This window comes from Toxotes jaculatrix, chromosome 17, assembly GCF_017976425.1.
Source record: "Toxotes jaculatrix isolate fToxJac2 chromosome 17, fToxJac2.pri, whole genome shotgun sequence".
Lineage (NCBI taxonomy): Eukaryota > Metazoa > Chordata > Actinopteri > Toxotidae > Toxotes > Toxotes jaculatrix.
Window position 1 is genome coordinate 4855551 of NC_054410.1, and position 17301 is coordinate 4872851.

At 42.3% G+C, this 17301-nt stretch overlaps 1 protein-coding gene across 11 annotated transcripts in view; it reads right to left on the reverse strand.

Annotated features, from left to right (window-relative positions):
- Positions 1-297: 297 nt before the first annotated feature.
- The window catches only part of trim9 (tripartite motif containing 9), a 30926-nt gene continuing 13922 nt past the window's right edge, over positions 298-17301 (reverse strand). For 2 of the 11 annotated variants that reach the window (XM_041060788.1, XM_041060786.1), the window contains 7 exons: positions 11311-11421; positions 10121-10274; positions 9104-9249; positions 6796-6934; positions 3257-3506; positions 2659-2821; positions 298-1296 (listed from right to left, as the gene is read on the reverse strand). In XM_041060788.1, the coding sequence (XP_040916722.1) occupies positions 1219-1296; positions 2659-2821; positions 3257-3506; positions 6796-6934; positions 9104-9249; positions 10121-10274; positions 11311-11421 (1041 nt within the window). In that variant the 3' untranslated portion in view covers positions 298-1218. Of the gene's footprint in view, positions 1297-2658; positions 2828-3202; positions 3518-4767; positions 4807-6172; positions 6201-6795; positions 6935-9103; positions 9250-10099; positions 10275-11310; positions 11422-17301 lie in introns of all 11 variants that reach the window. The other 9 variants (XM_041060785.1, XM_041060781.1, XM_041060790.1 and 6 more) reach the window with 7 other exon arrangements.

The following is a 17301-nucleotide window of genomic DNA, read 5'->3' on the forward strand; positions in this document are numbered from 1 at the left end:
GCTGCGTGAAGGCCTCGCTTCCAGTATCATATTGTACGCCGATGCTGTGTTTTGTCACAGACGATACAGAAGGTTCACAGGAGCTAAGCCACTAAGAAAAGCGTCTCATTTACACGGACGAGGATACGACAGTGACGCGGCTGAGAGTCGGGCTATTGCTCTCGTCCAGGTATCATTGCTGCTGCCGACCAGTCTCAACCCATCCATCCACCCTCACACCCTCACACTCATTCATGTAAACACACAGAAAACAAACGACCTCTCACGCTCCCCCCTGCTGTTTTAAATGTCTGGTGATGTTTGTGACCGATGGCAGGAAAACATAATACAAGATATATTGTGTGTGTGTTTGCTTTTGAAAAAGAGAAGGATAAAGAACTGTTGGTTGATGGTATGATGGGGGCTCCTTTTGCTCAACTCATTTACAAAACCTCCTTCTTTTAAAGGGATTGTTTGACAATTTGGGAAACACTCAGTTAGATCGATATTGATCTTGTGTGTAAAATAAATGTGAACTACAGCCTTTGGTCACTTAGCTTAGCTTAGTTTAATATAAAGACTGGAAATTGGGTAAACAACTAGCTTGGTCTGGCTTACCATGTTTTCATCTTGCTTGTTTTTATGCTACAAATGACACATAATGATTTAATAGATAATCTCTAGAGGTCTTGGTAGAGGTATTTTCGAGCTATGGACAGAGCCAGGCTAGCTGTTCCCCCCCATTTTCATTGTTTGTGCTAAGCTAAGCTAACCAGCTGCTGGCTGTAGGTACATATTTACTGAACAGACATAAGAGTGGTATCAGTCTTCTCATCTAACGCTCAGCAAGAGAGCAAATAAGCATTTTTTTTCCCCCCAAAATGTCAAACTACTCCTTTAAGCACACATTATTATCGCTGTACAGAAATTTATAACATTCCAGATCCATCAGCTTGAGATCAGAACAGGTTTTCTCCTTCCTAAATTATCTGTATCATGACAAAATACAAGGTACAGATGTCTAAGCACCGTCCGTTTTGACAGTGTTCTGCGGCTGGTCCATGTGTCCAAGGTTTAGGCATGATAAAGGCATGGCTCAGCGCTGGATGGGGCCTGTTACAGAGAGTCACGGGGTCAGTCGGTCAGGGAGAGAAGAGGAGGGGAGGAGGGCGGGATCATAGTTATTCGGTGGCAGGATGAACCTCTCCAGGTTTTCCCAAACTGGTTGGTGGAGAGTCTTTAGCACACAGAGCCAGTCGGATCTGCCTCCCCAGGGGTGTAGAAGTCAGGGATGGGTAGACCAGTGTGCAGTGTGACCTGGAGAAAAAATACATTTACATGCAAAGATATGGGTTAATGAATAATAGTTAAAACTGTTTGAGTTATTTTTCTGCCTGCAGGTGGAGCTGTTGAACTGTTTCCTCAGTGAGTGTTTTGTCTGAGAGGCAGTTTGCTTTCATCACCCAGAAACAGCGCTTAATGTCAGAAAACTGGCTGAGAGCAATAAGAAATTCAAAGCTGCTAACTGTTGTTAGGCCTTTGAAGCTTCCTCTTTAAAGGTTTAATCCTCTGAGCCCATATTTGTAAAACTTGGAAAAGCTGTTTTAATGAATAACAACTGTACTAATGCGATACTTTATTGATCTACAAGTAAAAACCTCTGTTTTTGCTTGCAGCATCACTCTGTGTGCTCAGTGAGGGGGAGTCTTTAGCACAAGAAGCCACGGCCTGCTATAAAACAGCTCCAGGGGGTAATTGCATGTTGATCTGTTACTGTGAATCCAGTGAGACTCTGGAAGGTAAATTCAGCTGTTTATTATATATGATTTATTCAAAATTAAAAAATAATGCAGTAGAAATACACTAAACTGAAAACAAATATTCAAATATTTTAGATTTTGCACCACACAGTGACCTTTTAAAGAGGCGCTCCACTAATTAATGACTTTACACATGAAGTTCAGTTTACTCATCATGAGCAGTGGTACTCTGCCTGTGCAAGCAGTTGTGTGATATCACTCTGGAGATTCTAAGGTTGGGCAACAGAGAGCCTGCATTGGGCAACAGAGAGCCTGCATTACAAACTGGGGCGTCGGGTCTAATGACAGATGCTAAAAGGATGCATTATGGGACAGTTCAGCCTCTACTGCTTTGATTTTTACCTTTCTTTTTTAAATTTGCCCCAAGTCCCCCAACTTTGTGGAAGAGAACAGGTGCAAAATCATTATTCCTTTGAATAGCATACATTTAAATGCAACATCGACATGTTATTGTTGGAGTTTGCAGTGCTTGTATAGTGCTTGTATAAATAAATCACACATTTACAATGTGCAGTGTATTTTGTGGGCAAGAAATTTGCCTCAGCAGCAGATTATTATATTTTAATCAAATTTTAACCTCTTAAAAAGCCCTGGCCCGTCAGTAGTATCAGTCATTTCAAACTCATACTGTGCAGCCATAATGCTCTTCAAACCCATACAACTTTATCTTAAACTCTAGTGAAGAAAAACTTTCCAAATATGTCAGAGCCCAAAATGGTGCCTCAATGAAAACTGGGTTGGGTTTGAATATTTAACTAAAATATATATGGTCATGCCTCATAAAGAGCTGACAGTGTCAAAATATTTAAAGAATTGTTGAAATTAATTTTGTTGATATATATACAATATCATTCTGTACCTGGACATTTCGGTTGAGGCTGATAGCGGGGTAATAGGCACCCTCCAGTCCTTCGAATGCCACTGGACCCTGCTGCTCATCGTTGATGAGGAAGATGAGGATCCTGCGACTGAAGTCGAGCAGCACTCCTATTGTAGATCCTTTACTGATGCCGCCGTCCGTCCTGCACAGTCATATAGAGAGAAATTAACCGAAGACATCACAGATATTCACATTAAAGAAAAGCTAGTCGTTTCTGGTTGCAGCTCCTTGTCACATGTCTTTGATTTAAAAAAGAAAAGATTGGAGGAAAGTCCAAAAACTAACACATGTAGTGTATGTGCAGCAGAACTTTTATCTATTCTACTTCTGTTCTTACTTGTAATGGAGTATTTCTACATCTATTTTTACTTAAACAATGGGTCTAAATACTTCTTCCACCATGTTAGTACGTTAGTGTGACATCTCCATACTCATCTCAAAATGATAAAAGACACCTCTGAAAGCTTAACACTTTAATGTATCCATTCTTGTTTTTTGCACACACATCACTTTGCCCCCTTACCTGTTGGTGTGCGAGTTGTTGTGCATGAACCAGGAGCGGTTGTTGTCCACATACATGGCCCAGGCCTTGTCGTCTTTCCCCAGCATCACATCCTTGAGGACGTCACCCCGAGCGATCCCGAAGGCCGGGTCTGGGTGGTTGTCATAGCGATCGACGGTCATCTCCCAGTAATGCACACCCCGGGAGAAAGCAGTGTTACCCATGACCACTCTGTCATCGTAGCTGTTGCATGTCACCGTCAGGTTGTCGTTGGAGAACATGATGTCTGGGTGAGCGGAGGCCGGGTCGAAGGTGAACCAAGCAACTGTGCACAAGAATAGTTGCCACATACTCTTATTTAGCATTGATAAAAAATTTTCTCTTATGCAATGATCACAAGCACGTTGAATAGACTTCACAAAGGTGACATGGATCTAGAAGTTGGAGGTCAGATGAGGTGAAGTTACACTGTAAAAACCTCTAAATGAAAGGAATAAAACATGAGAGAGGATGAGAAGAAGAATTACTATCACTATAATGATGCCTTGAGATTAACAGTCCTTAGCATCGTACTATATAACTTAACATATATCTTAATCCTTATAATTCTAATAATCTTAATAATATCACACCTGTGTCAGACAGGCTGCAAATAATAGCTGGCGTTTGTTTTCACCTGCTTGGAGCACCAGGTGGGTGGTGTTTATGACATCTAGATAATTCAGCCACAGCTGAGTAAGGTCTGCATCACAAAAATATAATAAATTGATGTAATAATGTTCTCAGTGAAAAAGCCCTGATAAACCCACTGTACGCTAAATGCCCAGCACCAAATGTCAAACTGACAAGGTTAGTGGCAAGCTGGTGAACACAGTGGAGCATTAAGCAGCTATGGAGACAGATATTTCTCTCAGGAGTTGGTGGAGACCAAAGTAAGAGTTAAAAGGAGAGTGAATATTGTTTGTACAGTTGCCAGAAACACAACTGCAAATGAATAATAAAGTTCCAATTGCCACATCAGCTTTAAGGGGTAGTATGTCAGTGTTACGCTGCCCCCAGGTGACCAAAAAATGATGGTGTAGATCTCAAAGTCTCAGCAAATGAAACCAAAACTCTCTGCATAGCTTGATTCCTCAGGGGGTTATTTGAAAAATATGCTTTATGGAAATTTAGGATGTGTAGCAGAACATTATAATCCAAGCAGGTTAAATCAAATGCTAACAATAATTCTGCAAACTGTTTAACTGAGGGTTGAAAATGTAGCAGCTCTTTACTCTATACAGAGAAATGTGGGAGTTTAACAGGCAGGCGTTTGTGTTCTATGTGGGCTCCACACTGGACTTGCTTGTCCACAGCTTTCATTGGTGTCACTATGTGCAATAAAGTTTCATTAGAAAGCTTTATTTCCCAAAGGAAATAAAACAAAGACATTTATTAGGAACCTGTGTTGAACGTTTAATATGTGCAGCCCACAGCGCAGCAAACTGCCCACCTGCCGGTTTGAGAGTGAGGACTGCACGGATGGAACAGGCACAGGCCAGGAGGGGATTAGAGAGGAAACAGTCAGCAATGAGAGCCGTCCATACCTGTGTCTATAGACTGAATATCACATGGAGGGAGTCCAGCTGAAATGTGAAATGACAGGGGAAGAAAAAGAGGGGGGAAGGGAGAAAGAAAAAGAGGGGAGGAGGAGAGTGAAGCAAAGCGAAGCGTTGAAGCAGACAGTGTAGAGGGGTCAGGAGGGAAGGCGGAGAGGGTAAAAAAGCAGGTTTGATCAGGGAAGCTGGTTAAAATAAAATAAAATAAACAGAGAGGAAATCCGCCCCCCCCCCCCCAAAAAAAAAAACAAAGCAAAAGAGCTCATAGAAACAAACCAGGGGAGACTTGAAAGAAGCAAACATGAAGACAAAGACTGTTCTGACTGAGACATTTTTCCTTCTTTCTACGGGGGAAATAAAAGCGTCAAAATCAAAGCACAGTCTGGTCACAGCTCTGCAAAGACACTGAAAAGGTCTGAGTGGTTAGTTCAGTTTGTACGGCCCCCGACAGCTGCTGAGTGCTCTCTCTGTCAGGTAGGGAGGCTGTATGGGCCTTTCAGGTCCACTGATGGATGACAAGCTTCCCCATCTATGCAGAGCAGCATTAAAATAATGGGAAAGCAAGCACATGGGTGGATTATACGCGAACCAGCTGCTGCTGGATGTACCTGGTTGAAAAGCTCAAACACACTCTTAAAACAGAATTTACACCCTGTTGCTGCTTTTGGCTTAAAACCTTGCAACAGATATTTTGGAAGCTTTCAGCATTATTATTTTTGGGTTATATGATAAATAAAAGGTTGAAGAGGTTTGACGGCCCGGAGGTCCTTAAATTCCCCTCGAAACTCATAATTTAAAAAATCTAAATGCATCGCGGTTATATTTTCACCCCCACCCCCAATTACTCCCTGATTTTCTGAAGATGCAAGGCTTTAGTCTGGCAGCAACAATTTATTATTCTTAAGATCTTCTGGTGTTCAGTCAGGATTCATTTGCTGCAAAATGAAAACGTGGCTCCCAACAGAAGAAGGAAACTTAGCCAAGACTCTAGACAGTGATCTTATCAAATGACAAAAACAAGAGCTGTTATAAAATACCTGCCAGCTGTTTGCTATGACTGTTTGCTTGTTTATTAGTCTCCCCAATTACTCTTCTTAGGGTTCACACAAAATAATCATGGTTCATCATGGCATTAACATGCAACAAAATCTTAATAGAAATGTGTCGCGTGAAAAAATGTGTACTAAATCCAAGGAGTAAATTGTATTTTCAATCTACCTTCAACAGCAACAACTTCAACAACTTCAAAAACAAAGGTGTACAGTGACAAACATGTGGCAGGTATGTAGCTTGGAGAGCAAACATGCTGAAAATAACATCTTAAAATGGATGTCTGTCCACATGATAACATGAGTTTCTAAATAGTTTTTGGTTTGTAGCTATACTTTGTTTGCTTTGATTCAGATATCTCGGCAGTTTCACTTTCTTTGGGGATTAATTTTTCATCTTGTGCCTCCATCAGGTCAAATTTGTGATTTGATTATGATTCAAACTCGCAAAAGTGACACATTCCTGTCAGCTTCAGCTGTGCTTTGTGTTTAGTGCTAATTACCAAATGTTGCCTGTTAACATGTTAAACTAAGATGTTAAATGTGGTCAATACTTTACCTGCTAAACATCAGCATGTTTGCATTGTCACTGTGAGCAAGTTACAACCTCACAGAGCCACTATGGTATTTTCCTCCTTTTCTTTTCCTCCCTTCTATAAATCACTACTGTTTTGTGCTACATAAATGATGTTTGCTTGCTTGACGACAAATATTTGAGGTTGGTTTGTGAGTCCAGCTGAGATCAGCTCTGCCAGTGAAGAAGCTCTTGAAAGTTTAGAGACTTCACAGACTTGAGCCTTGGCTCTTTCTGAATTCTAACTTTCTGGGCATGAACAACTTTATCCCAAATACTCACTGAGTCATCCAAGATCAAAGGAATAAATGGATGAATTCTGTTTTAAATGTGTCCTTTTCCTAATAGATATATAGTCATATAAGTAGGAGCAGGAGCTGGTGCTTTACGTACTCTCAGATGTCTGCATGATCAGTGTCTTGCTGTACTGGCCCACTCCGCTGGCGTTGAAGGCCTTCACTCTGGACTTGTATGTGCTGTTGAAATGAAGCCCATCCACTGTGCAGATGGTCTCCGTCCCCACGTATACTTCCTGTAAAGACACAGTGCTTCCTGTTAAACTGGCAGATACATCAAGTGCGTAATTATGACACCAAACAGACACAGAGTCCCGCTTTTCGTAACCCGGCCGGCTCCGCTTCAGAAGGAGTGTCCCAAATGGATTTGGCGGTGAGTGTAATAAAAGACAGTGTGAGTTTGTACAACTGAGCGTGGGCGAGGCAGCCCACACCGGGGTATAAATAGACATGGGGACACAACTCGCCAGGCTCAGCGTGGCGCTGCGTTGGCGAGCCTCAATGAGTCAGAGAGAAGAAGAGGAAGAGAAAACTTCCCTCACAATTTGGAAAATAGTTGCCTGGCAAAGTATAGCTGCAGGCGCAGGTATGACATAAAACTATTTGTGCTCAAATTAAAGAGATGCACAGACTGACTGGCAGGTTGTAAACGCAAAAACAACACTATGGCATTTTGAAACACACACCACATCTCATTAAGCACAATATCATATAAACCATCCAAATCAGTCACAATCATATAAAGTTCCAAAGGGTGCTCTTAGATGTTCTAGACTATTTGTGTGGTAAATCTCAGACTAACAGTGTAAACTGCGCGACAAAATGTCTCCAGGCTGCAACACAATTTGGCATCGACTGCCGACCAATTAGCAGTTAGCGGACACGGTTGGTGAATCCGTTTGGCAGGCTGGATGTAAATGATCACCCTCTCGCGGAACAGTTGTAATTAAGACGGAGCGATGAGGGCTCGTACAAACAGACATTTGCGGAACAAGGAATGAACTTAAAGGGTGAGAGATTACAGCCAGCTGGCTTTAGCTACCAGCAAACTGACTTAAGGTCACTGCCTGCTTTTCCTAAATTAAAACACAGGATGCCTCTGCAAACAGCTGCTGGACTTTTCACGTTAAGCCAGGGAGTGTTTATCGGATGCTCTGAGTCTAGAGGAACAAATGTAGTCCCATTTCAGCCTCTTCACAAACCATCAGAGTCGGCAGGGTCATCTATTTACATTCACTTTTTTAAAAGACTTGATAAGAGAGACCTTCGCATATGAGCAGGATTCAGCAGGTTTGCTGAAATTCTGAGATATTGCTTTAAAATGATGTTAAACTAGAAATGTGGGTTGTATAAGTCTCTGCAAAACAAACCCAAGTCCTTGTCCAGGTGTTATGTCCAAAACTGTACGATTATTTCTGCTTCTGAAGAACTCACAACACTGTGGAATGCTCCCATTAAAATGTTTATTAAATTTGGAAAAAGTATGTTTCCAGCCCAAATAGACATTTGGCTAGAGTTCCCTGGACATTTTATCCTGTGCTTCAAGAATGGGAAATGGGGAACAATTTTCGTCTCTCTTCATTTAATCTCATTACACGGAGAAGCATCTCAAATCAAAAATAGTCTTGTTTTTTTTTCTCCCTTTTGCTGGAACACATTATTTTCTTCTCTCCCAAAAAAACACATCCCAAAGTTTAACACCACTTTAAGAAGCTGCACAGATCTTCCACACTGATTGTTATGAGAGTCAACCAGGCTACTGTACTGTATGGAGGAAACTGCTCTTTAAAGGTCTAGAGGTGAGACACAGATATCCTCCGCCATTGTACTGAGGGGATTGTTCATGAGGTATAAGTTGTCGTTAAAACAAAGCATGGGGCCTCAATGTATGGAGCGCTGGGGAGGGTCTTAGGAGGATCGATTACACGGTGAACCTGTGCGAGGGTATGGGCGCTGCTTTGATCCCGGATCACACTTCCTGCGGGATCATCCCAGCGAACAGCTGCATTACAGGTCTTTTCTCCTGACGGCGTGTCATTCAGTGCCTCACTACAGTGTGTCACCTGACCTGATCTCATGTCACTCAGAGCTGTGCAGTGCGGCCGTCACACATCGACTCGAGGGAGCTCAGCGACAAAGCTCTGCATTGACATTCCCCTGGCTGAGCTGGTGTCCTCCCTGGCACCAAATGAAGGAGTCTTTGTTGAGACAGAAGGGGGGCAGTGTTCTGTAAAGGTGAGTTATTACTCTAACTGGTCCCGTTCTTTGTTTTTGTTTTTGTAATCTAAATGTAAATCTCACAAAAGTTCCCATTTAAAGGAAAAACTAATGTTGACATCTATTAAGAGTCGAAAGATAAATAGCAGGACATGGGGACAGAAGAGTACCTGCAGAGGGAAACCTACCCTGAACGGCCCCCCGTTTCCATCGTCCAGCTCCAGGATGTATCCGTCCACGGCGATGGTGGAGAGCGGTGGCTGTTTCCATGACAACGTGGCGCTGTTGTTCTGAGTGCAGCATTCTTCCAGCTGGAGCATCGGTGCAGCTGGGACTGAGGAGGGGAAACCAGGCCAGATTACAGTCCACTGAGATATGGAAAGATGCCCACACACACACACACACACACACACACACACACACACACACACACACACACACACACACACACACACACACACACACACTCCACACTCCTCTCAAATGGATCTGACTCTGCGATGCACAGAGTCCTGTTCGATATTTATGAATTTCACTATGAATTTATGAATTCATAACGCATTAATCAAAGGCTTCCGACTTATGAATATAAACGCACTGAACTTCTTTGCCTTTCTGGGTAATTTACAGAATATTAAAGCAAACACCTTCAGCATTTCTACATAAGGCAGGTACAAAATACACAAACAGGAACAAAGTTCATATTTGTGCATACATCCCTAATAACAGCACGTTCACACACTCTCCCGTTGCTTGAGAACACCTTCTTATGTTTACCAGTAAAATAATTTGCGATTTTAAAATGTAAAGAGGTCAAATGCAAGAACGCAATAAAGTTTATGTTTAAAACGTGTCTGTAAACCTTAAGGGATTGCTGTCACAGAAAAAGGAGGACACTCCTTCACAGAGAAATAACATTAATGTCCATAATACATTTTAGGAAGACACTGCATACAGAAATATCAGAGTAAAGTTACGTTTTAACACAGTATGACTAGAGAGCAGCTCCTTCACAGGATTGTAGGCATATATTGTTTTGCTCAAAAACACTTCACTAGAGCAGACATTAGCTCTCAAGGGGGCTTCAACTGTCTCTTTGAGTTAAAAAAAAAAAAAAAAGCCTCCTCCTGTGCTGTACCTCCCTCCTCCTAGCCCACTCTTATATAAATCCCTCAGGTCTCTACCTCTTATCTCCACTCTTTTACCTTTCATCTGGACAAAGTCCAGCTGGTGGATTGTCTGCAGGAGGGGCCCGCTGTCCAGAGTGAGGTCAAAGTCGCTGGTCATCCTCGGGGTGAGGGTTCCCTTCCCCCACTGACTCTCTGTCATGTGGACCCTCCGGATCAAAGCATCAGAGATCTGAGAGCAGCACAAGACAAATTGATCCACATAAAAACTTTGGCACTCATCAGTAAGAAATACCAGAAAACCACAAGGGGATCACAGATATGTCTGTTTATCCCAAAGTCATATCACAAATTTGCCTTAGATGACTTTACAATGTGTACAGCGCACAACACCCTGTATTCTTACACTTTGTTAGGAAAACCAAAAAACTTCACCCCCCAAAGGCAGAACAGTGTGCACTGCACATGAAATCTGTCTACAGGTGAACAAACAAGTCAACATATATAAAGAATAATATCTAGCTCATTTTTATGTATAGTGATATACTGTGTTCTGTGTTTATTGATCAGCTCATCAGACTCAGCTCTTCAGTCAGAGCGACCATCACATCAACACAAGACCAAAGTATTTTAGCCATCAAACTGTTGATCTGTTTGATTTTAACAAGGTAAAATTGCTCAGTAACAGCTAAGAAAACCAAGCTGTAACTTTACTGTATCTATTAGTTTAGTTTTGGCTGCAAGTTATCTCACTGGGTCTGAGTCATGTCTGCAGGTTTTAACGAGATTTCTCTTCTTTCTACATGAATTTCCTTCCTGTGAGAAATGTCACTAAACCTCCCGCTACAGGGAGAAAAATGTGAGAAAACTGCAGCTTTAAAAGCACAAGATTCAAAACTAGAAAACACCACTGCTTCACATTTCCTCACGATCGATTTGACAGCTTCACCTTCTGGTCATTTCTGGTCAGACAGTGGTTCCCAAGGAGGAGTTCTCAAGTTAAATCTGAGAAACCTGATCCTGTTACACAAAATCAGATTTATTTTCCTGATTTTTTGATTAAATCTTTGCCCCTTTTCTCTGAATTCATGGACAATTTCACTTCTTTAGACATTCAGATACAGCAACATCAGTTGGGAACTGGTGCTTTAGGAAACATCTGCATCTTGCTCCAAGACGCAGAATCTCTTATTCACTGTAACTTGGGACATAAAAAAGCGATGGAGTTGTATCTACCAGTAGTGAAAGAGTCTTGTAATGCATCTTACCTGCAGGAAACCACTGGGGTCGTTCTCTTTGATGACCTCCAGACAGTACTCCATCAGTCCCGTGGTCTGACGCAGCTTCACTGTGCAGTGGGAGATTTGATCCCGAACCACCTGGAAAAAACAGATGGAAAAAGGGGCAAAAAAACAAAATTATGGAAGAGAAAAGAAGGAGAGGAAAGAAGAACCGCAAGGGAATTAGGGTTTGCAACACTTGTGCAACAACAATAAGCATATGGCAGATGATTGTATAAGAGAGGGAGGTGGAAATGATGAATGAGGGAAGGAGAGAAACAAACGAGGGAAGAGGAGAGAAATAAAACTGAAGGGGACAAAAAAAGGACAGAGAAACTGAAGATGTTGTATAGAGGAGGGAGGCTGGAAAGCACAGATTAAACAAGGCTGTTAATGGATGAGGAGAAGCTGAATGGGATGACCAGGAGGAAAACCAATAATGAGGATAACTTGCAGGATTGTCAGAGTGATTGACTGAGTCATTTTTCCTCTTGAGACCGACTGAGAGAGGACGAGGACGCTGAGGGGACATCGGCAACTGATGCTGTTACTGACGTTAACGGAGGGAAAGTGACATTTTGCTTTCACACGCAGGGCCGTGCGAACAGGAGTCAGCATCGCCGGTTGCGATGGTGACAAGGCTGCTCTGAAACGTGTTTAAGCCCAAAACTGACGCCAGAATCAAAACATGCAGATGTAGTTTTTAAAGATTTCTCCACACAGTCATTGATCTGTGTCTGTGTCTCAGAAAGCATCTGTGAAATTAGAAAAATATAATTGTTTGGCCTCTATTAATCATTATGTATCTTCCCATAACATGATCTGATCACATAGTTAACACAAACCCTCCTTGTTGCACATACAGTCAGATAATTGATTGCTTTAATTTGATATTAGATAGATACGACTCAGGAGGTTCCCTCTTTCTCACTAACACTGCTCTTGTCCACGCCCCCCCCCCCCACCACCACCACCGCCACACCCCTCCCTCCAACTGTGTGAAATAAACGGAGGTGCTGGACCGACGGTTGCTAGGTAACAGAAACTTCTCTGCTGCTATCTGAGGGGCTCCAAGGCTGAATGGAGAGGAAAATCCTTTCTGCAGCCGCTCGGAGACTGACACACTGTACACATGAAGATGATTTACCGATGACTGCAGTCAGAGAGCATCAATATGCAAGTACTGTGCCGCACATGCAAACAGTCAAGACTTCCGTTATGACTGTGACTGATTGTGTTCTCATTAACTGCACCTCCTCAGATGCAGTTGGCCTGAGAAATAAATACTCACGTATTATTTACAAAAAAAAAGCAACCAAGAGACATGTAACTTTATCACACCAGATGTGACATCTTGAAAACTCAATAATGGAGGGGGGGTGAATTTAGCCTTTAAACCTTCCTATCCCCACCTCCCCTGAGACATTTCACCACACATCACTCCTGTGCATTAAAGTTTTACAGTGGTGGCGTCCATCAGACGGTCAAATCACATGTTGTTTCATGCAGGGTGTGTGTTAAATGGGTGGTCATGAATATGCTAATTAGCCCATCGTGATAAAACCTTTTAACCATCCTCTTTTGATGGATGGACTTTCCAATCTGTCACATTATTAACTTTGCGTGTTTTAATTTGTCCGAACAACTGGTGCTTATAATGTCAGATCAGGATGAGCCATTGCCATGACAGTGGGGGTTAAGCAGGGTCACCTGGGGAAGTTACTAAGCTTGAATTATGGACAAATCTGCAAAACAGTCATAGTTATAGGTGGATAACATCAACATTGCAGGAAGTGGAGACTGAGAGTCCCTGGGACTGATATATCACTCTTTTTTTATATTGTAAATATCACATGATGCTAAAGTGAAAGCTGAGTATTTTGAAACACATCTAAAGGGCAAAGCTGATGACAGACCACTGAAATCAGACCCTAGAAGAGAAGTTTAAGAAGGGAAAGACTGAGGAGTGTTGCAGAGAAATGTCAGCTTCTGTTTCACTTCGGTTTGTTTGTGCATCTGAAAACAATTTTCACTGACCTCGGGTTGCCTTACAACAAGCCGCAAAAACACACACGAAATGTAGTTCTGAACCATCGGAGACTCTCAGTCTCCACTGCTTCACATGTGCTCTTATCTACTGTGAACACCAGGGAAGGTAAATTTAAGCAAAGTCTGCAGACACTGGAAGTCAATCATGTTTAGTGGAAGAGTCTGGAATCACATTTCTTCTGACCCCTCTTCCCCTCTGCCAAAATATCTGTGGTTGCGCGTCCCCGCTGAGATGACAGGCTGCAAAAATGACAGACTACTTGCTAAGCCTCGGCCCATTCTTACTACAGCAGTGTGAACTTAAATGAACCAAGCACCAAAATCCAGCTTCTCTTTGAAGATTCGGACCAAAGAAGACAAACTGTAGGTCTGACTGTGCCCTAAGGGGATTAAATACCAACTGCAAACAGAATATTTTCAACTAAATTAATATTTATGGAGACGCAGCTAATCATATCCTCATTATTCCCCCCTTTTAGTGTTGAAATCAATCAGCCAGAGGACCGTGTTCGTGTTTAGCCTCTCTTCCCATAAAGTGAAAGGAAATCTCACTCCCGCTCTCTGATGATTCGGTCTATATTTCTCTGGCTGACGGCCAAACCATCCCTGCTGTGTCGGGCCTGGAACATCCACACTCCTGCAGTGGCCTGGCAGGGATCCAGGAAGAGTTTGTCACCTCTGTCACTGCCTGTTTAACAATCATACTCGCTGTCTCTCCTCCATACAGAGCTCGGGTTACAATCTCTTAATTCATATTGTATGATACATATGGAGGAACCTGACTTGAAGGTGCAGAGAAATGCCAGCGAGTTGCATCATATCATTTCCTCTTCTCTGCTCCTTCCTCTCTGCTTACCGAGCAGCTTCTCTCCACGTTCCAGTCATCTTTCCTGAAATCTACTTTAAATCAGCTTAAGAATAAGACGGAAAAGCTGCCACCGGCAACACCGCTCTGCCAGATGATCAGCAGATAAACAGTGAGAGGGAGATTCATTCATCTGAATTTTTTTTTTATCATGTATAATAAAGCTTTGGCTGCACATACTGTACTGTGAGCGAGTATGAAGGATCTGCTCTGTCTTTGTGAAATAAATTACCTCCTTCTATCTGTTTCTGTTGTAATTATTAGGCCACTGCAGCACTTTTGGCCCCGCAAGATACTGTGGCTGCAGTGTCCTAACCTGTTCCCTCACAGCAGCACAGGCTGGTACAGTCAGGACCCTGCCAGCAAAGCTGTAACAGTCTGACATCATGGAGGTGAATGAAGATGATTTAACAACACTGGGAAACACACAGGAAAGTGGAATTAAAAGTTTCACGCAGAGAAAGGAGGGTTTACATGGGGTAAAAAAAAAAATAAAAGGAAAGCAAAAGACGTTACAGTAAAGTCAAAAAGGAGCAGAGAGATGAGAAGAGCGATGGAGGGAGGAGATGAAGTACAAGGAGATTAAAGAAAGGCAGGAACATAAAGAGAGAAGAAGAAGAACATGAGGTGGGAAACATAGAGGATGAAAGGAAGATGAATAAAGGGATCAGGCCTCCTCCTCTGCAGTGATGGTCAGAGAAAGTGACAAGTGCCACTTCCACTGACACTCAGCTGTCAGCGAGGATCCGGGCGCTGCCTGCATGGCTGCATGGCATTAATGCATCTCTTACTCAAATTTATAACAGTATGAGAGGCTTCACGTCCTTGATACATGATGGGAATTCTAATCGTGACAAGAGTCTGGGATAAAACGACACACATAGGGCTGTAATGAAGGACTGCTTTTAATAGCCACTCATCTTTCTGTGGTTTCATCAGTTAATCAGTTAATTAGTCTATAAAACGTCAGAAAATCTAGAAAATTGCTTGTTTAGTCTGAGCGACAATCAGAAACGACGTAAATCGGAGCGATTTGAGAAGCTGAAAGCCGAGAATCTTTAGCATTCTTTTGCTCAGTGGCTGACGAAAAGGATTAGAGCTGAAACAATTAGCAGATTAATCAACTAATAAATAGACAGAAAAATAATTAGCAACTATTTTCTGTCGTGTGTCAAGTTATAGCTCCTCAATCAGGAATATTTTCTGCTTTTGTCGGTTTTATAAAGCTGTGAACTGAATATCTTTGGGTTTTGGGCTGCTGCTCAGACAAAGTTAGTTCTGTTGATCGCTCAAACATTAATGTGGCAGTGAATAATAGTCTAACACTGGATTCAGCAGCAGTTTAAATATTTCATGTTCATGCTCCCATAACACACTGAAAAACTCTCTGAGGCAGATCCCACGTCGTTCAACGTCAGAGAATTAATCGTTTGATATTCTCCTCCAGTGTTCTTTATATTTCCTGAGTTCTTCCATGAGCTGCCATACAGTCAGTTAATGTTTGAAAGCAGGCCGGGGGGTGGGGGACCCTGGGAAGCAGGCATCCCCTGGAGCGAAACATTCGGTCAGAGGACGAGGAGTCAATAGCAAATCACCACAGTAAAAAAAAAAAAAAAAACAAGAAAAAAACAGCTTCAGTATGGCTGTACTCATTATACGACCCGGGCTGGGGAGGAAGCATCCAGTGGCAAACTTTGCACCGAGAGGAAGAAGACAGAGGCTGACTTAGTTTTGGATTCACTTTGTGTCGCTCTAATCAGCCCTCAGAAGAATCCCTCATCAGTTCACAGCTGAGCCTGAGAGCTCCCAGATGAAACACAGCGAAAGGGACTGAAAGCAGTTTGATCATCTGTAATACAACCTCTGTGTTATATTAAAGGACAATACTGAGAGAAGTAATTCATCATGGTAAATTTAATTACATTTATGGCTTTGTCATTTTTGCTTAGCGACTGTTTCAATCGTTCATCTTTCTGGTGCATTGTGGGAAGCTTCTTACTGCCAGAAATATCAAAAGTCACAGTTTCTTTTTTTTTTTACAACATCCACGTTTGCTAACTGATGGTCTTATATGCTCGTCTTTCTGACAGGATAGAAAAGCTGTTCTCTGGTGCAAACTTTTAACGAGAAAAAAAAAATCCCATAAAACACTCACTGTGATGGATTATCATTTAAACAAGTTTAAACGCCTTTGTAAGTGGATTTTCATATCGTACTGACAGAGAGTGGGAAAAATAGCTGCCTGGAAGGCAGGAAGACTCTAAAAACTTTGAAAACTGCTGCAAGCATTAGATTAGGTATGCAATTTTCATTTAAGGGATTTAAACATGATACTTTAAGCTATAAAGACGGCTGCGGCCACCATTAAGTACACCCAGGTTATGTCCTCAGTATTATGTCTGCTGGGAATCTGGGGGTTTTAATGACCTCAAGAGTTTACATTCAACTTTTACACCCATACTATACATGGGTTTATAGTAGGTTTTAATGCCTTGACAACAAGTTTCAAGCAAAACAAGTGTCTCTGAACAAGCTGAATTTCTGGCAGAATAAACTCAAAAAATAATTTAAATAATCCAAAGTTTTTTGGTGGTTGGTCATATGTATTTTCACGTGGTGTGGTGACACCTCTGTGGATTTGGATTTGACCTCAGTATTTGTCCCGGGTCCACGAAACAGCGTCACACTGCTGTCTGGGTGTTTGAGTGGGACTGAGTGAAGGGGCTTTTGTAAGCGCTCAATGTGACAAACCACCACGAAACAACCTTCCGCCTCTGCTGTCTCTCTACACAAACACATGGGTCAGTCCTCCTGATGTGCAAGATGGGAGAAAAAATGAACCTGACTCATGTTATGGAGGACTACTTCTCGCCTCCACAGCATCGCACAACAAGCTCAACGTGTCCTGGTCACCATGGCGACCTGGAGAGCAGCAGGAAGCTCCATGGGAGATGCCAAGTCAGCTGCGGCAGCCTCTGTTTATACTGGGTTTTATGTTTTCTGTGCCTCTTTTCTGTCTTTTTATGGCAATCTTCATGTGACTGAATCAGCAGGATTAATCAGGG